Source organism: Symphodus melops (genome assembly GCF_947650265.1).
Source record: "Symphodus melops genome assembly, chromosome: 4".
Taxonomy (NCBI): domain Eukaryota; kingdom Metazoa; phylum Chordata; class Actinopteri; order Labriformes; family Labridae; genus Symphodus; species Symphodus melops.
Genome location: NC_136694.1, coordinates 13,612,085 through 13,636,566, shown reverse-complemented (window position 1 = coordinate 13,636,566; position 24,482 = coordinate 13,612,085). Strand labels below are relative to the sequence as shown.

The following is a 24,482-nucleotide window of genomic DNA, read 5'->3' as shown; positions in this document are numbered from 1 at the left end:
AGCGGGGTCTCGAGCATTCAGCCGTACTGAGCTTGGCGAAGAACACACGTCACATTGTCTTCTCGCGAGACTTTCTTCGCATGTGTGGATGATGTGTGGTGGCGAGAGTGTCAGCTGACCACACAGCTTGTTAACGAAACTATTGGGTACAGCTATGTCCCGTTTCAGAGATCAATTTATTGATCGTTTACTGCGTTAAGAGCAAAAAAGCCGAAGTCATATCTTTTCTAAAACATTGTACAGCCTTTGTTCTCTTGAATTCTTGTCTTTCTGAATCGGTAAGTTGTTGTTTTTCTCGTTATGTCACGTTGGGTTGGCATTATTACACTTGTACTAGTATCACGTTTGTTATGATGCTAAGGTGAGCCAGTCGGCTTTAAACAATGATACTTCATCTAAATCCTGTAGGACTAATGACAATCATTGATTTACTTCTGTCTGTATTTACTCTATAACGGGGACTCAGTGGATATTATTCTTAATTGTACAAAGCTTGCTAGATTTACGGTTCACTGACGTTAGCATCGTTAGCTTAGCGTATGTAGTTCCCCTTACACTTACTGCCTGGAGGTAATAGTATTTTAGTAAACCATAAGAAGGACTTTCAGGTTTTGCTACTTGAATATTAGCTTTACGTGATCAACATATCTTCAGTGAGAAGCTCTATTACTCGTATCCTGTAAAGAAAGGTGGCTTGTTGTGTCTTACAGGATTATTTTAGTTTCACTGTTTAAAGCTGTAGCACTTTAACCAACACTCAAAGCTCATATACTAGCTAAGCTCATTACATAATATTTAACACAGGAAGCTGTGTGGCTGATTTATACAGAAGTCCTGAAGTCTTAAACCTCTATAAAGAAGATTCCCATACTGAACAAGAGGAAGCTGTTTGATGAGAAAAGATGTTTTGCCTCAGTTTATGTGAATAATATTACAGTTAATTTCTGACATAATCTGCTTTTTTTCCCTTCCCCAACAGGCTCTGACACCATGCTAGCCACAGTGACTGCTGTGGTTAGGTTTGCTCAATACAATGGCAGTGTTACACCCACACCCCTGGAGAACATATCAGCGTTCCCAACCTGGCAACCCGATAACACAAGCAACATCAGCAAACCTCATAAATGTCTTCAAGTTTTGTACGAAGACGCTGGGAACTCCAGGTAATGTTTTGAAACACACGAACAATCAGAAAGGCTTAACTCTATCATCAATGTTATGATTGTTTATGTGAGTCTAAAGCCCCGTTTCCACACAGCAGTTCAGTTGAGTTTGTCTCGGTAAGAGCGTCTTGACTTCAGCTGTTATAATTAATAATATAGGTCCTCCACATTGAACCATTACCATCATTACAGTTGTTAATGTTTATCAGACTGATCAGTTAAATATTTGTTTTTGTTTTGTTTTGTTGTTCCTCATGCCATACATACTTTATCATTATTAGAGACATTGTAGTTAAAAATTGGGTGATGTTTGTTTTTATCATTGTTGCACTGTTTGTTTGTCTCTGTCCGTCTCTCTCCCTCTGTCTACACCTGCTGTTTTTTTTAAGTGTTTTCGGAGGACATTTGTTAGACATTGGTGCCATACAAATATTGACTGCTTGATAAAGTTTAAATAACTGTAAAAAAAACTACTGGTTTGTAAACATGTGTGAAATATATAATGAAACTAATTACTTACTGTTTAAAGTCAATAGCAAACAACTTTTGGAAAACTCTGAATTGTCCTCTTCACACGTGTCTCTCTATCTTAGGGTGCGTTTCTGGGACATTTTCCTTCTTGTGCCAAATGTGGCCTTCTTTGTATTCTTGATGTGGAAACTGCCCTCAGCCAGGGCGAAGATACGACTCACCTCCAGCCCCATCTTTGTCACCTTTTACTTGCTGGTAGGATGCAATCTACAGAACCACCAACATACAGTATCTGAAGTTATGCTGTTTATATTCTGCTACTGCAAATAAATGTTATTGAAAAAATATATCATCCACTTATATTTATATGTTGGCTCAGAAATACCTGAGAGGGCTACACAGGAGGTCTATACATTGTTTGGCCTGAGATCGTTGCTTTTGGTGATAAATTCCCCCTCATCCAACTATGTCGAGAAGACTTATTTTACAAGCTGTGATCTATTTTTTTCCTTAGGTTTTTGTTGTAGCAGCAGTGGGAATCACTCGGGCTGTAGTGTCGATGACCGTCAGTGCTTCCAGTGCTGCCACCATCATAGACAAAGTAAGGAAATTCAAAGGGCCTTTGGCTTTGCACTCATGGTGAGTTGACAAAGTGAGGGGTCTGCCTACACATGGTCCTCCGGTCCCCATGTGTAGTGCAAATGTCACTAACTGTCCCACAACTACCGAAATAGATGTTCATACCAGCTGCTCAACATCAAATAATGAAGATGTTGTGTAATGTCTTAAAGAAATACTTTGTAAAAAATATGATCATAAACAATGATAAATACATCATAAATGTGAACTAAGCTAGTCATTAAAGGTACTTGTTGAACCTTCAGCAAACAACCCCAAAAGTGCATGTTTTTTTTTTTTGAGATGAAAGTAAAACCTGTTAATATCAATTTGAGATTTAGTTTTACAGACTGGTCATTATTCATAATAATTGGTATTTTTAAACTTCATAACATTGCTCTTAAAACTGTCATGACAATTAAATAAAAATACATTAACATGCATTAAGAATAATATATAATGGAACTGCATATTAATGTATTTGATCTTATTTTCATGAACGGAACAATTATTTGGATGATTGAAACTTCACTGTTCTGAACTTGAAATGTATTGTGAGCTGTACTTGTACCTTAAACGTACTGAATAATTTTAACTACAAAGAATAATGTCCTAACTGGAAGAAACTTGTGGTTCATAACAGTAGCTGTTTCTTGGAGTAACCATGTAAATTAGCATTGTTAACCACAGGTAGATGTGTGATGGGTCAGAGCTTTCTAGCATAAATAAATACATCCAGAAACAACCAACATCCAGTCGCAGTCACGTATGAACGTCAGCATGACTTAGTTGTCCAAAAGGAAAGGAACGGCTGACATTCCTCACATACCAGACAGATCCCTGTGGAGTTACCACTGATGAACCCACTGCTCCCATAGCACACTGCACTGCTGTAAAGAAAAACATCAAAACATGATGTAATGCTTTGAGTTTGTGACCTGACTCTGCACATGTTCTGGATCAATCTTCAGTTATGAAACAGCTCGTCCAGTCTGCCACTGTGGATTCTCATGATACTGTTTTTTTTGTCTCTTTAGGTGCTGTGGGAAATTACCCGCTTCTTCTTGCTGGCTATTGAGCTCAGTGTTATCATCTTGGGTCTGGCTTTCGGTTAGTTTTTTGTTTTTTTTCATCCTGTTTCAGTTTTCATTTACTTCATGTGGGAGGTCTCTCTGTCCACTGACACATCTGTTGCAAATCTTCCCTTCATTTATTTTCTCTTCTTGCCTGAATCCAAAGAATGTAACTGAACAGTTGTATAATGCTGGTGTCCATTAGTGTTAAGCTTCTTTCTAAATGAATTCATCAGGCCACCTGGAGAGCAAATCCAGTATAAAGCGTGTGTTGGCCATTACTGCTGTTCTGGCTCTGGGCTACTCCATCACACAGGTAACAACAAATAATGTGAAATACTTCACTGAACATCTCAAAGCAAGATAATTAGGGAGTTTCAAATGGTTAATAATTCCAGGGCACACTTGAGATCTTGTACCCAGACAGTCACCTGTCTGCTGAAGACTTCAACATCTACGGTCACGGAGGACGACACTTCTGGTTGGCCAGCTCTTGCTTCTTCTTCCTGGTCAGTGACATGCATCAGTGCAGGATCATGTGTGGATTAACATGCTTGACGACTGATGTGTAATTGACTGATGACAAACTGATGTTAATTTTCTGTAGGTTTATTCTTTGATTGTCATCTTGCCTAAAACTCCAGTGAGGGAGAGGATATCTCTTCCATGTAAGTTATGGATTTGATTGCAGCAAAATTCAGAAATAAGATTTCTAGAGGGTAAAATATTATTCGTAGGAATTCTATTATATTTATGGAAAATTCTTTGCTGCACTTTTTTTTAAGAGAAATGTGCTTGTTACCACTGCATACCAAATCATTTGTCCTCTGTTGTTATGTGTTTTGCAATCCTCATCTAGCCAAGAGGAGTTTCTATGTGTACGCTGCCATCCTGTCTACATTGAACCTGGTCCAGGGCCTTGGCAGCTCCCTGCTGTGTGCTGGAATCATAGAGGGACTCTGGTTAGTCTAACACTACTGAATATGATGCTGAATAAATGTTCTCGGAGGAAAATGGTTGAACTTATTTTTTGGCTTCAGAGCAATTTAAATCATTTGTATTTTGTATTTATATCCTGGTAAATGGAGCTTTGTGGATGCTCATGAACCTTCTTATTAAATATTTCACTCATTAGCAACAAGGGGCATGACCCACTGTGTTCACTTCTTTTGAGTTAGGCAAGAGGATGACAACATATAACAGATGTTTCACTTTTGGATTAAACTGTCTGTTGAGCAGAACTCTGTTTTACAGCTCTGTTAATGTTGTTGTGCTCTGTTTCTTCCTCACCAGCTGTGTTGATGTCACCACCTTTCTTTACTTCTCCGCCTTTGCCCCGCTCATTTATGTCACATTCCTCAAGGGCTTCTTTGGGTATGTATAAAAAGAATCATACAGCATACACAAAACGTGTTTGTTCCTTTTTTCTTTACATGTTTCCTTTTCCACAGCTCAGAGCCGAAGATCCTCTTCTCTTACAAGTCACAGATGGATGAGCCGGATGAAAGTGACGTCCACCTTCCCCCGACCGTGGCTGCAACGCTCGGACGTAAGGAGCTGCTCGACCAGGGCCTGTACTACTCCTCCACCCAGATTGACGGCTCTGGTCCAGGCAGCTCTCGTGTGGTTGGAGCTTACCTGGACGATGTTGCCTCCGGACCCTATGGATCTAGCAGCATTAACAGCATTGAAGCAGACCGCTGGAGACCGATCAACGTGTGAATCATCGAAGAAAGAGGAAGAAAGAATAGAAAGGGAGGGACTTACAGCTGGACTTACATGTTGCTATGGTTGTGTAGGTTGGCCTACCAAAGGAGGCGGCCATAAAAATGCAGAACCAAGTTTTGGGACACCAGAAAAAAAGGTTACTCTTGGCTTTGCTTTGAAACCAGGAAGAGGTAACTTTTAAGTGGAGAGACCTTTGCTTGGCAGTTATATGGAGGATTATGAATATAGCAAACCTTTTGTAACATTGTTTGCAAAGTGCAAATGCTGCTGTAACTCCAATCTGTGAGTGCTGTCCTCGCAATGTGGCTGTGACAGACTCCATATTAATTCTGTCGCTCTTAATTGTTGGAGCTTTCCATTTTCTCCCCTCACATTATCTTTCATTCCAGCATCATGCATCGACTGCATAATCCTCAGTGGTGAAGTTTAACCATGGTGTAAGAACACCACATCTATAAAATCCAACATTCCTACCAAAGCTTTGAGAAACAGCATCTCAACTGACCTAATGGACTGCTGCCTTGAATTACAAATGTGACTCTGCTTTTTCGTTTTTGCTGAATCACTATTCCTCTCTACACAGGACAAGTGCTAATTAATTTTTGTTGGTTTACTTTTTCCTCTGAAATAGGTGCTGTCCCTGCTGTGAGCAGGTGGAGGGGGGGTTAGGTTGATGGGTCAGTAACTCCCTTAGAGAGGCATTTTAGAGAAGATCAAAAACGCTATATGTTATTTCTTTCCTCTTTAATTTATTGTTCTAATACCAGATCTATCATTCCTGCTACTGAACTTATATTCATAGTCAATAAGGACGTTTGATTCAAACATTATGTGCAGAAACCTTTTTTTAAATGTATTCCATTATGTCATGCACTCTGATCTTCTCAGAGTTGCTGATACAGTGTTGCTGTTAAAAGGCTGAGTTCAGTTTTCACAAAATGTTGGTAAAATAGTGAAATAAGACCATGAACAATAATGCTAAATTTGACTATCAAATGATAGTTGTAACAAAGTTTCATTATGAAATTCCCCATGCAAGGAAAGTGGGCGGTGTTAAAAATGGGTCTTCATCTTAGGAATTAAGACCAACCTTAAAGACCTTTTAAAGATCACATTTTTAACTCTAATCAGTTTCATACTTGATTCAGCTGGTGTAGTCTTTTTGTCTTAATTCTACAGTGTTATACTTAATTGTTTTGTAAACCACCTCACATCTCATCTACTTGTGTCTACAGAGGAAATGTGATGTGTGCAAAGGTTTCTATAAAACGCAGTATGCCTGGTGTGGATGAATTACTGTATCTAAGCTAGCAGTATTCATAGACAGAGATAACCTGTATGAAGAAATGATTTCCTCATAAACCTACAGTACATTTGTGAGCAGGTGAACATAGTTAGAATAGTGATTTGGAGATCAGTTTGCCTTCTCATGCCATGACTTTGCAAGGTGCATCCTCTCTTGATACACAAGAGATTTGATTTTTGAAATAATTTCACAAGATTTGAAATTGGCCTTTTTATTTAAGTGCATTGATTGTATAATGTTCAGCGCGTATTTGTGAATGTATTGATCATTCCATGACCGACAAAATAAACCATGAACTCTTTCATGTTATCATATTTAAGGTGATGAGACGCCACCTGGTGACCACTGTTTTAGCTGCAGTCAAATGTAGTATGTGGACTCCACTCTGTGGACAGTCTTGGTAACTACATTCAGGAAAATTGCCTTTTCCTTCACATGTTTTTGTCTCTTATCTTGATGACACGACTGTTTGTCCTTTTTATTGTATCCTGTTTATCAACGAAAGAGTTAAAGTCAATCTTCACGTGAGTCAAACTGCAACGTGACTACATTTCCCATGTACCCTTCGTTCATTTCAGATCGCACATGACTGCGAATCATTGGGTCTGAATTATTTCATCCAACGAATGAGCAGTGAGGACACTGCAGCGCCACAGTGACCTTTATTGAAGTGTTTTAAGCCGCTGTCTCAGCTGTGTGACAGCCTGAGCCAGCAGCAGCAGGCCGGGGCTTTTTCTTTTTATCCAGGTGGGAACCGACGGCTGCTCACTATGGGGGGCAATGGGAGCACGACAAGGAAAGTGTCGTTCGGACTGGACGAGGACGAGAAGGTCACAGTCATTGACGGAGTAAAGGTAGATATTAAACATTTCTTCAAAGAATAAATGCAGAGCAAAAGTTTGAATATTATTCTCGGGTATAACCAGCAAAGCTAATAACGGGAAGCTAGGAGTATGTGTGCTGGTGTGTGAAGGCTGACAGGTCCGATGTCCTCAAATGACTCCTGTCATACCCCACCCCCTCAGACCCCCACAGTGTCCCGGTCTTTAAGGTTAGTGGTCCCAGTCTATGGGACCAGCACGCTAGCTTAGCCTCCAGTCCTTCGAAAGTCATAATTCACGACCTCTAGTTGTTGGTCAGATGCCAATCAAACCTGGATTCACTTAGCAATTTCAGTCAAAATGCCATTGAGTTTTCTACAAAATAACGTAAATATTTGCTATATTTGCTAATATCAATCATGACTTTTGATAATATTAACTGTCATATAAGTCAATTGAAATGTATTAATGCGACGTCCTACGTCAGAAAACACTTTCAGTTTCAAACCAAAGATTATACAGTCTGTGTGTTTTATCTGCACAGAAGTTTGAGCCAGTGAATCTGCACACTTTTCAGAGGCAAACGACACGAATCACTTGTGTATGTGTTGATGTAAACAAGGCAGATGTACACTATATTACCAAAAAGTATTCGCTCACCTGCCTTGACTCAAATCATGCATTTGCATTTGTGTGACCTCCCATTGTTAATCCAAAGGCTTTTTTTTTAATATAATATGACCATGGTGCAGATATAACAGCTTCAACTTTTCTGGGAAAGCTGTCCACAGGGTTTAGGAGAGCGTTTATGGGAATATTTGACTGTTCTTTCAGAAGAACATCTGTGAGGTCAAACACTGATGTTGGACAAGAAGGTCTGGCTCTTTCTCTGCTCTAATACATCCCAAAGATGTTCTATCGGGTTGAGGTCAGGACTCATCCACACTGAGCTATCTCATCCATGTCTTTGTGGACCTCGCTTTGCATGGCAGGAAGGGGCCATCCACTCTTTCAACAAATCACAGTACCACACTGGAATTCAATGAGCCCCTGAGAGCGACCCATTCTATAACAAATGTTTGTAGAAACAGTCTGCCTGCCTTTATACACTATGGAAGTGATTGGAACACCTGATTTCATTCATTTAGATGGAGGACTGAATACTTTTGGCAATTATAGTGTATCTGCTCGTCTTAGTACCAAGGAAGACAAGAGAAGCAACTCATCACTGGAAATGGTGCACAAGTAGCTACTTGTGACATGCTCATCTCTTTTGCACACTTCTTGTCCTGACCCCTGCATGCACATCAAGGAGCGCTTAAATATGTTTATTTTTTCTTTTTATTGTTTTCTTAATTCTCACATCGCTGTCCAGCTTTCAGATGAAGTGCTTCGGCGGATGAGAGACTCTCAGGGTTCTGACAGCGGAAAGCCACCTCCACTAGATAGTCAGAAACCAGCAGCAAGTAAGTCCATTATCGTAGATCTGATTATTAGGTCACATAGAGGTCATATCAGCGGAGACTTTAACGCTTCATAATCTGGTAACAGATTGTTGTTGTCGCTTCTCTGCTCTTTTAAATTGATCCATATTGTAATCTGTTGATGTTAATCCCATCTTATTTTCAGCTTCAAAGCCGTCAGGACGCTCCAGTACAGAAGTCCAGGAAGAAATACGCAAAAAGTAAGTCCACATACAGCCATGGTGATTGTACCTTTAGGTTGTTATTCAGTCATGTTTTGAGAAGAAGAGGTTATGCATGTGTATGTGTTTTATTATGGTACTTCATTAGTATTACATGCTTCGAATTTGACACCTTTATGTTATGCTACTCCATTTCTGCATCTTCCATTTTCAAAAATGTCACATGTTGTGCAGAATATTTGAGCCTTATATCTACATGCACTCCACTTGAGACTTTTATGTTGACACATACATTAAATAGCCAGTGCTGGTGACAGACACTTGATGCATGTGATGTGTAATGTTTATGTTGAGCATATACATACTGAGTGGCCTGTCAACACTGCCTGTGCTACATAACAGGCATGCTGCGATGCTGCCGGCTTGCTCGTATACTATCTTTAGCCTCTAAAATGTTATATGCTAGCATGTCCATCATATCTCCGCACTATATAAACAGTATTTTAGGACCTTACATACAGACATCACATACGACAATATCATTGAATTGTAATGTATAACTATGTTTTACTTCCTGAGGGATAAATGGTCTCTTTGGAAATGTGTCGCTCTGCTCCAAACTAAACTGTGTTATTTATCAAAGAGGTTGTTTACTTCCTGTTGGCTTACAAATGAAGTTTTGTGTGTTAACTAGAACATTCATGATAAGCCATCTTGCATTGGAAAAATCAAAGTTAAAGATTAAAACAGTCGTGTGTCCCCCCTCCAGCTTTGAGCATCAGCAGGCCCTGGTCGAGGAACATTTGGCCCAACTTGCCCAGAGGGAGAGAGAGACTGTGAGAACCACCGGCCTGGACGAGCTGACCCCTGCCCTCATCATGGAGAGAGGAAAAGTCCATGAAGAGCAAGGAAAGGCCAAGATACTGGTGAGTGATGATGCGATTTCTACTGTGGTGTCCCAGCTGAATTACTCCCCAATGCTATCAGTTTGACTTCTTCATGTATACTTTCTTAAAACAGTTGGCCACATGTTTCTAACTTAGTACCAAAAAATAAGTTCTAAATCATTTATGCATTACTTGCATTTAGATAAATTAAAACATATTTTGTCATTGAGGAATTTGGTTTTATACTTTATTTAAATAAACATTTCATGGTTCTATATTGCAGCGAATTTGGCAACATTATAACTTAAACATTTACTGTGAGCCTACAGCCCCAGTGTTTCCCCCAGGTTGGAGCTGTGGCAGCGGAACAACCTAACCCTAACATTTTGGTCATTTAAGTAATTATTAACATTTATTGGACAACATAATCAACCGAAAACCACCCTATTGCCATAACCCAGCTCCTGGATAATTTTAAAAGACGAGAGGAGTCATCAATTTACCAAAACAAATAATAATTTCAAGTCAATTTTTTTTTTTTTTTTTTAAAGTTCAGTGGCGGTGGTCATATTTCAGCAGCAGTGCACCACCTGCTGTTAGATGCATACAGGAGAAACTGGCCTACAGCCCCCTCTACTGTTAAGTCTTAGAAAGACAAATATGTACTCAGTCATTGAGGAAAAGTTACGTCACCCTGTTATTTTTATATTATTGTTGATTTTAGTACACAAAAGTAAAATTGAAAAAAAATTGAGTATATTGAGAAGCGCCATTTTCAAAGCTGTGAAGGTCCTTTTATTTACAAACTAGTTGTTAGTACTTGTCTTCACAACCGAATATCTGCACTGAAGAGATTTAGAGATTGGTTCAAGAGCAGCATAAGTGAGAGGGTGAAAATATATTTACACTTTATCTGCTCAGGGAAATATGGACTTTTTATCCACAACGTTATGAACAAATTAGAGCGACTTGTTTTGGCTCGCGGCCTTCATCAAGGTCATCTGTTATAAAAGAAATATCAGGCCACAAGCGGAAACACGTCAGACTAATTTGTTGATAAAGTTGACCTCATACTACAAGTGTCGCTGGACCTCTTCAAGCCTTTCACGCTTCATGCACCTTGTTAGTTGGTGAAGTTGTGCAAAGAAAACTCCACTCTGCCTCCCTCAGAAATGTGTTTATTGACATTTTATTTAGCAGAGATTCACTTTGTGTAAATGCACTTTGTTGGAGTGCTTCCTTGGAATTTTTTTAAATGTTACTTACATGTATATTGAGGTCATGTTCTTAATTAGCATTTCCCACCTTGTTATTTATTTCTATCCCATTTCCTTTAGTTAGAATGAAACACATGGCTCAGTCTCTCTCGGACTGTGATGAATATCGAATGAGACTGTCTTATCTTACACTGAAGAAGCTCAATCATCGCACTGTGCAGCTACATCCCCTGTCTGTACTTCCTCACAGCTTCTTTGTTACATGGCATTGGCATGACAAGTTGATGCTGCCAGTAAGTGTGTGTGTGTGTGTGTAGCTTGTTTATTATTATTTGTTTGTCTTTGGTCATACTTTGTACATAATGACTACTAATGTCTTTTGGGATGGGTGTGGTTTTCAGATTAAGGGGGGTTTTTTTGGGAACATTTGAAGTATAGTTATTGTACGTTCATGAAGAGAAGTTGGAGGTTGTGTTTGGCACAATGTCTAAAGTCGAAATAAGGAGAGTTTATTTTACTGCTGTCAGGTGTGAATAGGATTGACCTAGATATATTTTTAGTGTGTGAGAAGCCTACACAGTTTATATAACTTTGATTGTGATCTCCCCACCAGCTCTCCCTTCCCACCTCGCACGCTTTCTCACCTGTCCTTCTTCTTGTTGGATTTCACCTTTGAATGTCACTTTGACTTTTCATTGTGCCGTGCTTTATTTCTCTGCTGTCTAAAATGTGACATATACTTAACAAGCCAATGCAATATTTCCCTTCTAAGATGAAGAGAAGTCGAGCATGTGCTCCGTATACATACTGCCTGTTGCATTGAAGAGATTGAAAGTAGCTGGAAATCTGATTGAAGAGCCCTGCCAGTATCAAATCTCTCAGCCTAGCAGGTGGGCTTCTCGGCATTTTCTGTCAACCCTTACATCTCCCAGCAACAGCACAGCTGGAGGCTTACAGAGAAAAGTCTCTCAGCCACCCGCTCTTTCCCCATTCCAACTTAAAACACTCTACGTTGAGTAGTGTGGGAGGGAGCTGCCTTATGTCCCAGAGGAGAGACACACACACACACACACACACACACACACACACACACACACACACACACACACACACACACACACACACACACACACACACACACACACACACACACACACACACACACACACACACACACACACACACACAGTTCTGTGATGCTTACACAGTAGTCTAACATATTATATAGTGAGCAGCCCCCGGCCTATTTCCCCATGAGCGCTCCTGGCTCCCCAGCAGGTAAGCTGTGTGTCAGCGGTGGGGTGAGACGGAGGCGAGGGAAGTGTGGAGGCAACACCTGTCATCGAACGGAGCTTCTCCCCGCACTGCCTCAGGCTGCCTGTCACAAATACTCATATTAGCCATTTGCGCCTGGCTCAGCGCCAACTTCCAGCACAACTACTATTTGTGTGTGTGTGTGTATAAATATGCTGTATGTGCGTGCGCTTGTGCATACCTGTGTATCTAATTCTGTGTTTGTTTATCAGAGAAAGTGTGTGTGTGTGTCGTATATGGAAATCTGTTTGCAAGGTTCATCCTCAGTTCACTAGATCACACCCTTGTAATGTGTCTTATTTTTTATTTTTTATTTTATACACTTCTGTTTGGTACCAAATTCTGTGGCCTTTTGCAGCATCCGATAGTGTTTCTCCCTCCTGTGAACGTTTCAAAACGAAGGTGTTTGTCTAATGATATGTCTTTATTAGTGATATACATTATATAGTGATTCCCTGATTTATACATGACATCGTCAATTAGTTTACAAAACAGCGTTTTTTAGCCCAACAATGGTAGTCATCACACTGGGAATGCTCCTCATCACATTTAATCAATCTAGTAAGAGGCAAACGAGTTAGAGCTGAGGGAAGCCTCAAGTCTCCAGCTTTACAGCTACAGTGCATTCATTATTAATTAGAAATAGGGACAGTGCACATAAATGAACATAAACACTTTTTTTTCAAGGCATAAACCTTGTGTTATGTTCGGGCAGATATGGTACTCACCTTTTTTTAAGGTTTTCGCAACTATTATTAAACACAAGGACGTGTGGCAAACAATGTTGCTGCCTTGTTATTTGCACCTTGTTTGAGCTAAGTGTGTGCCTTCATATACTGACATCCAGCTTATCACAGCACTAACCGCGGTGCTTCTGAAAAAGTGGGGGGGAAATGTTTTTTTTTTTTAAATTATCTTCCCTTGTTCATCCTCGATCACATTTTGACTGCAACAGTAACACCTTGATGAAGTAACGGTAGAGACAGATTGTGTTATTAACGCCTCGTCTCTTCTTCTCTCCTTTCTTTCATTAGCACCCTCTGTGTTTGTTTTCTTCCCCCGAATATTCTCTTCGCCTCAGAGGTGTCATTGCTGCAGCAAAGAAAAAAAAAAAGAAAAAATGCAATTAGTATGCATGCACAGGCATTCAGCTCTGCAACACACACACACACACACACACACACACACACACACACACAATACACACATTTTTCTGTGCTACACAAACTTTGGCAAAAGTCTCATGACGTATGTACTTAGGACGTAAAACTATCACATGGAAAAGAGCGCATGCTTTGCTCGAGGGCACCCCGGCAGTGCTCCGGAAGTGAACTGGCACCTCTGCAGTATTGTTGTGATTTGACTTGCATTAGGATTTTGAGTTCCTCTGAATTGCTTTTAGTCATGTGTAAATTCCACTCATACAGTATTTTTCTATTATACTTCAGTTTCTTATGTCTGCAGGCAGTTTTAATATCTGTTTCAGTGTGGCAATATGTAAGCCCTTGTTATGCATCAATCCACCTCGCCCCTTGTTCTTATTGTTCTCAAACCCCTTTGCGTTTGACTCGTAGCTCACAGTGATCATTTTGAAGTTAAACGTGTCCGAACAGGGTGAAAAGTTGAAGTGGCTTCTTCTTTGCCCCGTGATAAATCATTCAACATGCAAAAAGGCAAGGACGTGTCTCGAAGACGTGATGATGAAGAAGCCCTGTACCTGCAGCTGCTGACAGATCCTCAGTTTTTTCCTGATTAAAAAGGGGGTATCTTTAATGAGCATTTGATCAGTGATACATTTCTCCACTGAAATGCGTGATGGGTCGGGGACACGCACTTTCCCATTTGGTCGGTCCGGACGTCCCTGTTTTGATTGTTTTATTTTCAACAACCCAGACAGATTGCAGGTAGGAGGAGGGGGAGGCAGGTAGTTTTCTGTGATCATGTATATACTCCTTAATGCCTCGCTCAGTCTGGGTTTAGCAGGAAGTGTGGAGTATACTTCACTTTTAATTGTTGAGCAGTTTTAATGACCTTTCTTTACCACATAATATTACCTCTGGCTGCATGTTCATGAAAATGTCTGATATTTGGATGTGGTAGATTTGTGACTGCACGATGAGGAAAAAGCTGTAGTAGCTTCGTAAATAGACACTAGGTGGCATTGTTGAAGCATGTTATGTTTTGCCGGGATGATAAGAGGCAGGATGGATGCACACTCTGCACAGCGACATGTGCTTCTGGGCAACATGTTCACCCAGCATTTTTTTCTTCTTCCTCTGCTTCTCATCTTTTTATCTTCCTCTTTTCAACCCCAGTCTTCAGTGTGTGTGTGTGTGTGTGTGTGTGCGTTTGAATGATGACTCGCAGAGAAGCATTCGACACCGTCGAAAAGAAAGATGATGAAAACCAGAGTGAAAAGACCAACATTCATTAAAGTCAGACCTGAAATGACAAACACTCGGACCACAGTGGGTGCAGCCTCACATGCTAACAGTGTTGCCTTGCTGCTGCTGCTGCTGCTTCTTCAAAGCTCTGGAAAATGACACTTGACAAGGCTGAAAATGTGTTTTGCACTGAATATGCAGCCTCCAGTTACAAGATGTTCTCGCTAACCAGCAGGACCCCCTGCTGTCTAAGTCTTAAAGACATTTGTCACAGAATATAATCCTCTGCAATAGATCTATTTACTGTTGCCTCAGCTAATTCCCCTCACTTGTATTGGTTTTAAACACGCTGTTATTAATTGAGGGTTGCATTTTTCTCCATTTGTATTACACTGTTAATAATGCCACATTATTAACATGTATTCATTTATCAGTGCTATGTTTTAGGACTTGGCCAGACATGAATGATTTTTGGGTAAGATATAGTAACCGTCCACCATCTCACCCGTCTTCACTGAGGCAGCCTGCCGTTACGTCGATCTGTCAATTCATATCTCTTCAGCTGCTCGGAGTGTTTGCTTTTTCAGCACCAGATGGAAGTGTTGTTTCAGCTGCGTTCAGCCATTCCCCATGGCCTCCTATTTGTCCTCCTTGACCCAACATGATGGCATATATATCTAAAATAAGAAAGCATGAAGCCTGTGTTTCTCAACATAGAATTGCATATAACTCCATACAATAAAGATTTTTCTATGCACCAGCTTTTGTATCTGGTTGGCGTTTTCACACACATTGAACATATTTACTTTACGCTTTGTCCGCTTGCCTTCTTAGTTTCCCATCGCCCTCCTATGAGAGCGCATTGAAGAATCACTTACACTGAAATACGTGAGCGGCAAGACACGGAAGCATAAGACCAGAGAGCTCAGAGACAGAGAAGCACGGACAGGGACCGCTTATAGATAGATGGATTCAGATGAAACGCCGTACTGCCAGCGGACTGTAGCTAACTCTTCTAAAGACGGAGGATGGGAGAGGGAATGCGTAGTAGAGGGAGAAGAGAAAGATTGAACGAGGAAAAAAAAATAACTTTTGGATATTGCAGTGGGGGAAAGGTTTATATTGAGACAAATGGGTTGAACATTTAGCCTTCAGCAGCGATGGCTTTTGAGTCTACAGGTTCACATATTCGCTCACACACGGGTATAAAAAATGTATTTCAAATAGACACTGCTGATGTTAAATACAATAGCAGTTCAGACGCAGACAGCTAAACCACTTGTTATCAGCGAGTGTAATCACAGACTTGACATCTTTTCTGCATGTTAAAGCAGCTAAGCCCTTTTGTGCACGCTCACACTTCTGCACACTCCGCACACACGCACAGCACTCCTCCACCGTCTCGAGCGACGGTAATTGCTGACGAGCGGAGCGCTTACCGGCTGAGGAGATTTTGATCGGTGCGGAGCAGAACGATGGGGGGAGGGGGGGTCCAATCCTGTAGGTTCAAAGGACAAATGTGTAGGAGTGGAACACGTCTCCCATCAGAGAAAAGTCGTGATGTAATGAGACAGCTGGAAGAGACTTATTATACGGAGGAAAAGTAATGTTTGCCAGATGCTTGATCTCATAATGTAGAATGTGAGAAAAATAGTAGAATAAGTCAAAGGTTGTTTTTTTTTCTTCAAATTTTTACATAGGGAATCTTATTAGAATTAATATTTAGGTTTCTTGTCATTTTAAGTTATTTGGGCTTATATTTTGTATTGGATGTACATCTCTTACAGTTTGTTTTTGGATGATCCTTTCCTCTCTCCTTGTTTCATTTGTGAACTCCTATTTCATGTATTATAAGCGTCACAGTATATGTTAGTTTTTCAAAGGTTTGTTCTCTCTCTGTTTTCTCGTCAGCTGTCTGTTTCTGTATGTGTGACAGTCTGTGGTGAGAAAGCAGGCTGCTGATGGAGTGTTAATTCATTTAACCTCCCCCCGGCGACGTGACACCCACTTAATGAGCAAACAGCTAGACTAACCAATTCATGCCTCTGGATTTCTACTGTAACATGTGAATGCTTGTGTGTAACTTTGTGTGTTTCTGTGCAGGTCTGTGACAAGCCACAGGTGTTAGTGCGATGAATCCTAGCATGTGAATTTCAACTTCTACCCAGTCCTCCTGGCAGAGGCTGTGGATGACGTGTACCTGTGTTATTGAGCCTCTAAGGATGAAGCCAGACAAATACCTGTTTGCCTGCTGGTGGAAGGCTTAACAAGTTGGCTGTGTGACTGTTATCAAGCTTCACAACCTTCAAAAAGTAACCGAACTATTAATGCAGATACCTTTTAATAAAGCTGACTGCTTGCAATGTTTTCCCCTTCTGGCATGCCGGAGCTACAAAAGGCCAAATTCAGATTGTTTAGTATGACTGAACCGATGTGCTGAACTCAGGGATCTGCAATAGCAACAAGTGCATGCTTTTTATATTCCTATATTATTCAGTCATTTAGAACACTTTTAGTGTGCATTTTTAAGTGTGGACATAGATAGATAGATAGATAGATCGATCGATCGATAGATAGATAGATACTTTATTGATCCTGAGGGAAATTCAAAGCATCCAGTTGCAGTATACAAAGACATGTTAGACTTGTAATAGAGCAAATGACTGCTCTTCAAATTTATAATTGAATTTGATTTGATGGAATAACTACGTAGGGTTTCTAACACTACAGGATATAGATCAATATACAGAATCCAATTTAAAGTCGGTATTATCCGTAGTGAAAATCAGTGACTCTTGTCGTTTGTTTATTTACCTAAAGATTTAAGCTGGCAGAACTTTAAATGTATTGGATCGTTTTTTTTCTGGTTTAAAATGGTCAAATCGCCCTGTAATATCATCCTTGATTAATGGCAGGGCAGCTTAATGAGTTTGATGGCTGGGAACTATTAGACGTCAGCACACGCATATCCTGTTAAAAGATTCGATCTTGTGCCTTGCTTCTTGTTTCAACACATTCTCATGTCGTATTGGCCAGGTGGAGTTGTTGAAGTATGTCGGCACAGATTTGTTGATTCAAGGCAGAACATGAGTAAAAGGTATGCTTTCCTGCAGCATCATGATGAGACAACACAGGGCTGAATGCGCATCAGAACAGTGTCAGTGTGTAAGGATAACCAGAGAACCGTTCTTTAAATATTATTATTGGACCCCCTGATGAACGTGTGCATTTCTGAATCAATTTGACAGGAAGAAAGCTGTCCTTGAATGAGCTTGATTTCTTCCCTCAGACACTCTCCCTAAAAAGCCAAATCAGGAGTTTGACTGCACAAACTGTGGCTGCCACTGATATTCTCCAAACTAATCTCTGTTGTAACACACACACACACACACACACACACACACACACACACACACACACACACACACACACACACAGTCTCTCTTCCTGAAAACGACAACGAAATCTTTTCTCCCAAATCACATAGATTTATTCAAAATGTAACATTTGCATAATTCAGCATTTGCATAATTGATTTTCAAGCAAGCATATTTCACCATGTCAAACTAAAAGGTCTCATCCTGTCACATCTCTGTCACTTTCACTTTTTCTCTCCCACAAGTATCGGCACACACTTACTCACATTCTCTCTCTCTCTCTCTCTCTCTCTCTAACTCTCTCTCTCTCTCTCTCTCTCTCTCTCTCTCTCTCTCTCTCTCTCTCTCTCTCTCTCTCTCTCTCTCTCTCTCTCTCTCTCTCTCTCTCTCTCTCTCTCTCTCTCTCTCACACATGCACACTGCTTTCAGTTAGATTTCAAGTCTAAATCAAGCATGAAGCATTGCTTAACTGGTCCATCTGGTGACACTCGTGGTTAAACCATGGCACACATGGTTCAGCTAAGAAGATACGGCCGAGTACGTTGTGATGCATTAATTCAGTGGGGTTTTTAGGGGCCATGATTGATTTTACTCTATTCGTCAATCATCTGTCATAGCAGTTATTGTTACTTTTTGCAAATTGATGCTGAATCAATCTTTGCCATGTGGCATTTTGTATGGCATTTGTAACTTGAAATCGTTCACCTACATGCATTTTAGACCAAGAGTATACTGATATGATGTTTGATGGACAAACAGCTTCTCGGGGAAGTTTAGATGACTGATTGAGCATAAACACAGAAGAAAAGAAGACGAATGTAACTGTCAATACGACACGCACTTCTATAAACCCCTGCTGTCTGCAATAGAAGGAAGAGGAAACTCGCGTTTTCTTAAGTACAGTATGACTTGGTATAAAGGGAGTGAAATAATGGCATATCGTTTATGGTGATTGAGAGGTGGTTGTTCAGTGTTTTTATCTTGCCATTGTTTGGTGAGGTTTCTATGCTGGCTCCATTATTAAAGGTTAGGTAAGTCGTAGCAGTCATTTTCCTTGCTGTGTAGAATGAGACAAGTAGCTGTTGCTATGGTAACCTCCACTTTTATTTGTCCACAGAGAGTTGTTGACTTTTATCACTTTTATTTTATTGATATGTCCTGATATTTGATTTTTTTTTAACATGATACACCTCAAGCCAATTAGTTTGTGCTTTTTGTGTCTTCTTATGGATCATATTGACTTGATAAATCATTTACTAAACGTAGGAGTTGTCCAGGTAAAATATAATAGAAAATGTGTTCCCTAGACTAAGAGTGACTTTTTTTTTTTTGATAGTCCGTTGGGTCCAGACTCTGAATGTTCAGGCTGAGGCTCCTGGCTGCTGGCCACAGGGGAGGTCTGAGCTGCAGAAACAATGGATGGATGTACCTTTAATTGTCTGCTATGGCCCATGGGCCGCTCAAAAACCGCTTCGGTGTGTGTGTTTGTCTGCATCGCTGTCCCAACCAAACAATTCACCTAGAGTCTGTTGTGTATGGAAATGGGACCGCCACACTCCTGTGAGCACTCTGTAGGGGTCCACACACACACACACACACACACACACACACACACACACACACACACACACACACACACACACACACACACACACACACACACACACACACACACACACACACACAGAGGTACACACAGAGTCGCACTCAGACACACATTCAGTTTAGGGCCTGCCGCCAAGGAGCAGAGAGGTTAAACAGATGGTATGGGTTGTATCCGTTACACAGATTACCCAGCACACAAGCACGTATTCTGCAGCAACTGGCTCTGTGAGTCCACCTCATTTAACTGAATGGTGTTTTTATGAGGCATACTCACATTAGAGCCACCCAGTGCTCTAATCTATCCCTGTCTTTCATACTGGAACGGGCTGAGAGCACACGGAGACATGGTGTCTGGTCTTTCTTTAATTTAAATACTGAAGAAACATGAATGTTGTTTGATATAATGATTACAAGTGTTACGTGCAGTGGTCTAGCATGTGCCGTCACATTATATGGTATGGTAAGATCCACTTTATTGTCACCATAAGGAACATTGTCTCTGATGTGCTGCACACATTAAGCTGCTTCCACAGCAGTATTATAAAGAAAAAAAACAAATACCAATGAAAACCACAAACGACATATGCTGTATATTGCACATTACCCGTATTGCACACGATAGGATTTGACTCGTTAATGACTCAGGCAGTGACCAAAACTAATCCTAAAAGCAGATATTTAAACTTCGTCAGTCCTGCCAGGAACTGTTGCAGTTATACAATAATCTTCTCAGCTTTGTGATCAATGAATGAGTGAGACTGTCAGCACTGCCTCTGAAGGCTAAAGGTTGAAACACGAATATAGGTTAGTGATGTTTCTTTTGGACTTATTAAAGCTTGAGTGAGATGTGTTGACACATCAAGAATGGACTGTTAAATCAAAACCCTGCCAAGAGAGCTCCTTAAAAGCTGATAATGAAAAAATACACCAGGTAATTCTTGTTGAGACTTTTTTTTTGTTTTTTTTTTCCATCTTGGGCACTAGTTGTTCAAAACAATCTTACGATCATTAGATTCTGTTTCCTGAACACAGCATGTAGATATATGTGACCATACAGAACGACCGACGATTGGAAGGTGATTAAATCTCATTGTGTATGTGCTATTACCTTGTGAAGTACATTTGTCACAGCATGTTGAAACACATTGGATGTTTTATACTGTAAGAGTCCCCAGACACAGTCAATGTCTAACAGACACATTGACTAACATGTTATCTGTGTTGATTTCTCTTTGGTCAGTTTCACCCACCTTGTTTCCTTAGAAGTCCATGTCTTATGCTGATTTGATGATTATTGGCTATTAGCAAGGACCTCATGATAGGATACCCAGATACTTTGTGATCCTGAATCATTAACGTGGAAAAAGAATTGTTACTGAGTCAAAACTATTTAATTCAGAATTTCCAGAGTTTTATTACTAACCCTCTCACAATGCTGGCACAGTGTCTGAATGCATACCAAGTTATCAAAAGAAACTAAAGGCATGATGAAGTGTTTTTCTGGTATCAACCTACTTTAAAATATTCCACCTCAGGTTTCACTCAAAATCTAGTTTGAAGTTTGTGGTGGTGTCTGAATCTTCAAAGACCCTCTCTGCCTGTATTATCAGTTTTTTCCCATCATGCTTCCTGTGTTTGGGACATTTCTGTGTGTCAATCATCGTGCAGTACTGTGAAGCTCACGACAAACACTCTGCAGGTTGGGACTTAGAAACAATGGTATTCACCAACCTGTGAATTTGATGGGACCATAGGCTGTCAATGAACATGGACGAAGCCTCTGTGACGTCACCTATTGGTTACTGAAGAGGGCTTTTATAGCTCGTCAAAGGTAGCCGCGATGTTGTAAATGCTGGCTCAAAAAGAGTTGTGGTCAACCTAAGAGCTGGACAAACAGTGACAGCCCGTCAGTCACGCACCTACAATATGCATAATTCTTATCCTCCATAAATACTCCAAAACAGATGACATGTCAACACATTCAACTCAGTGTATACCAAAAATAAAGACACTAACTATTCAGACTAAACCATGTTCATAAGGATGTAGAATACACAGGCCTTTTGAATATTCTCTTAGTATCCACTTGATTCCTTGTTACTTCCTTCTCCTCTTTATCTCTAACACAATAGTTGCTACACATCATGCACCTACCTAACACCCTCTGCCATCTCACTAACCCTCTGTTCCTCGACTCTTCTTCTAGCCAGCAGATTTGGATGCCTGGGTAAGCAACACTTCTAATGCTTTTCGTTTTTTTCCCCTGCTCTTCCTCTCTCCCTCGTGCTTTCTCTTTTTATTTATTTTTTTTATTTTACTCTCCCTCTCCTCTATTCAAATGTCATGTTTTCATTGTGCGTTAAAGCGAGGCTGTGAGTGTGCCGCCGCCAACATTCCACACAACAACACTTTGGGAGGTATTCAGCTAGAAAATTACACATCATCTGCGCTGCTAGCAGAGGTGATTTTACACACAAAGCTACACTCCTACACACACACACACACACACACACACACACACACACACACACACACACACAGCCCTTAAGCATCAAACAGACGCTACAGAAAGGAAAAGTGCAGTGAGAACAGTCTAGGGATTTGCAGATGTGGTCTTTTGGGGCGCATGTGCCTGTTAAGTTAGGATAAGATTAAATTGGATTACAATAGATGTAATGCAACGTCTGTGTGTAAGTATGTATGTGTGGGTGTGTGTGTATCTGCACACCTGTGTTCACCACATCAGCTAAGAGCAAAGAAGATCATCCAGGGATGGTGCTGGTACTCCATCTGATCTGTATCAGCCTCACTAATGCACATCTCCAAATGACACCATGGCATTACGCTCTATGTGCGTATGTCCACGATACACACTTCCAGTGCGACTTAAACCCATGCCTTATTGCTGCCTTTTCTTGTAAACCAGCTTTGTTGTGTTCATGCACCATATCATCCCCCCCCCCCCCACTTGTAGCTCTGCCTCACTCATTAACCTTATGGGCTAGAAAAACTGTGTTTGTGAGTGCCTAAGCTTTGTTCAGTATTCCCTTTAAAAATGCAGGCGCACACCATACTGTATGTAAACTTCCTCTGAACAAATGTGTGCATGCAAGAGAGAACTGAACCACCCTCTGTTCACAGTGTGCATGCTGCCCATCCTTTTGTGCATTTTAGTCAAAATATGGGATTCGGTTTGTACAGCTGCTGAGCTTCTTCTTTGATCCACTGCATACTCTCCACAGCATGACCGACCTTCTGACAGATGCACTGTAAACACACTCAGATCTAAACTGAGCTGAAAGCTTTTTTTTGTTTGTTTGTTTGTTTGTTTTTTTGTACTGCATTTCAGCTAGAATTAGTACTGATCAGTGTTTTTGAATCCAGTATGTGGTATTAGTGTAACCTTGTTGGATGGCACTGAAATAAAATTTACAAAACCGAATTAACAGACACCCACATTTGTTGTAATGTATTTTTTTAATTACCAAAAATTGCAGGCCACCTCCTGCACATGGTCTAAATTGCATGAATTTGTTAGCAGCCCTCCAAAACACATTTGTGCATTTTAGACCGTTCTCTGAGCAGCTTTGGTTAAAATATAATTGAAGCATTTGCAATTTGTCAAGTAATTTTCCATACTCCAGATCATTCAAATAGATTGTTTCAAAAACGTGTTCTAGAAAAGTATTGATTGTTTTGACAACTTGACATGGTATTTACACCCCAGTATATTGTGTTTTCATGTCAAGAAATAACACAGCAAACTGCACCACGCTTTGTTGCAACACATGTGACTCTTTGATTGTCCGTACTCTGAGATGTGTTTTATAAAAACATGAAGCTGGCGACATGGTGAGAGATCATAGTGCGGGTGTCTTGTTGGACGACCACACGTTTGTCCCTTTTTTAAATCATTAACATCTTCTTTTATTGAACGTCTGTGGGATTCATTATGCTTTTCTGCTTCTGTCTGTTGTGTTTGTGTGTAAGTACCTGTATGTGGATAATACTATTGACGCACTGTGAAGCCAGCGGTTTGTCAGTGACTGCATTAGAGAAAACGTTTCTTTTTACCCCTGGCGACTTGTTTTCACAGAGAATCTTTTTGACGTCTGCCTCCTATCTTCCTCTGCTTGCATGCTGCTATGGCCATGGCCCAAACTATGGCTCTTCCTACAGCCAGTCTACCATCTATCTGCCTGTCAAAGCTTGGCTCAGCAGGCATATTAAAGCGCTTCACCTCATCTTAACGCCAACATAACGCCAACCTTCGCCATGTCAGCGCCTGCTGTGCCTGCACATACCAGCTGATTAGTTTTGTAAGTCATTTTTATGCCAGTCTTTTATGTTTTCCTTTTTTTTTTTTTTTAATCCCCCATACATCAAGAATCAAAGATTTGGGGGAGCAGCTAGCCGAGTGGTTCATGTACGGAGGCCAAAGTCCTCTAAACAGACTTTCTCTGGTTCAAATCCGACCTGCGGCTCTTTTCCTGCATGTCATTCCGCGCTCCCTCTCTTTCCCTGATTTCTGACTCTATCCATTACCTGTCTCTTAAATAAAAAATCCCCAAAACAAATCTGAAAACAAAGAATCACAGACTCGTGAAGTTTTCATAGAGACGAGTATGTATCAGTCAAATCATCGAAAGGTAGAACATTTAAAGTAATGAATTAAAATTGAGTTACTAATTGAACGAAGTGCTGACACTTTAACCACACAGCACAGGAGGATACAATATGCATACGCAAAATGTTTCTGTTCTGAAATGTAGCTAACACAAGTTTTTTATTTGTTTGCTGCCATCAGGTTTCGACAGCAGTGGAAAAATGACTAATTTGGCTCATAATTTTCAAGTCATCTGAAATGTGACTC

At 40.5% G+C, this 24,482-nt stretch overlaps 2 protein-coding genes across 3 annotated transcripts in view; both read left to right on the top strand.

Annotated features, from left to right (window-relative positions):
- The first annotated feature begins 105 nt into the window (after window positions 1-105).
- tpra1 (transmembrane protein, adipocyte asscociated 1) lies at window positions 106-6,665 on the top strand. Its single transcript, XM_079342284.1, has 11 exons — window positions 106-278; window positions 980-1,163; window positions 1,757-1,889; window positions 2,149-2,235; window positions 3,290-3,362; window positions 3,562-3,641; window positions 3,724-3,834; window positions 3,933-3,993; window positions 4,185-4,287; window positions 4,619-4,699; window positions 4,777-6,665. The coding sequence occupies exons 2-11, from the start codon at window positions 991-993 to the stop codon at window positions 5,045-5,047; spliced, it is 1,173 nt and encodes a 390-aa protein (XP_079198410.1). The 5' UTR covers window positions 106-278; window positions 980-990; the 3' UTR covers window positions 5,048-6,665.
- Window positions 6,666-6,910: 245 nt separating this feature from the next.
- The window catches only part of chchd6b (coiled-coil-helix-coiled-coil-helix domain containing 6b), a 53,156-nt gene continuing 35,584 nt past the window's right edge, over window positions 6,911-24,482 (top strand). Inside the window, exons 1-5 of one of the 2 annotated variants that reach the window (XM_079342285.1) lie at window positions 6,911-7,213; window positions 8,556-8,646; window positions 8,810-8,864; window positions 9,595-9,751; window positions 21,816-21,836. In XM_079342285.1, the coding sequence (XP_079198411.1) occupies window positions 7,130-7,213; window positions 8,556-8,646; window positions 8,810-8,864; window positions 9,595-9,751; window positions 21,816-21,836 (408 nt within the window). In that variant the 5' untranslated portion in view covers window positions 6,911-7,129. The remainder of the gene's footprint in view (window positions 7,214-8,555; window positions 8,647-8,809; window positions 8,865-9,594; window positions 9,752-21,815; window positions 21,837-24,482) is intronic. The other variant, XM_079342286.1, reaches the window with a different exon arrangement.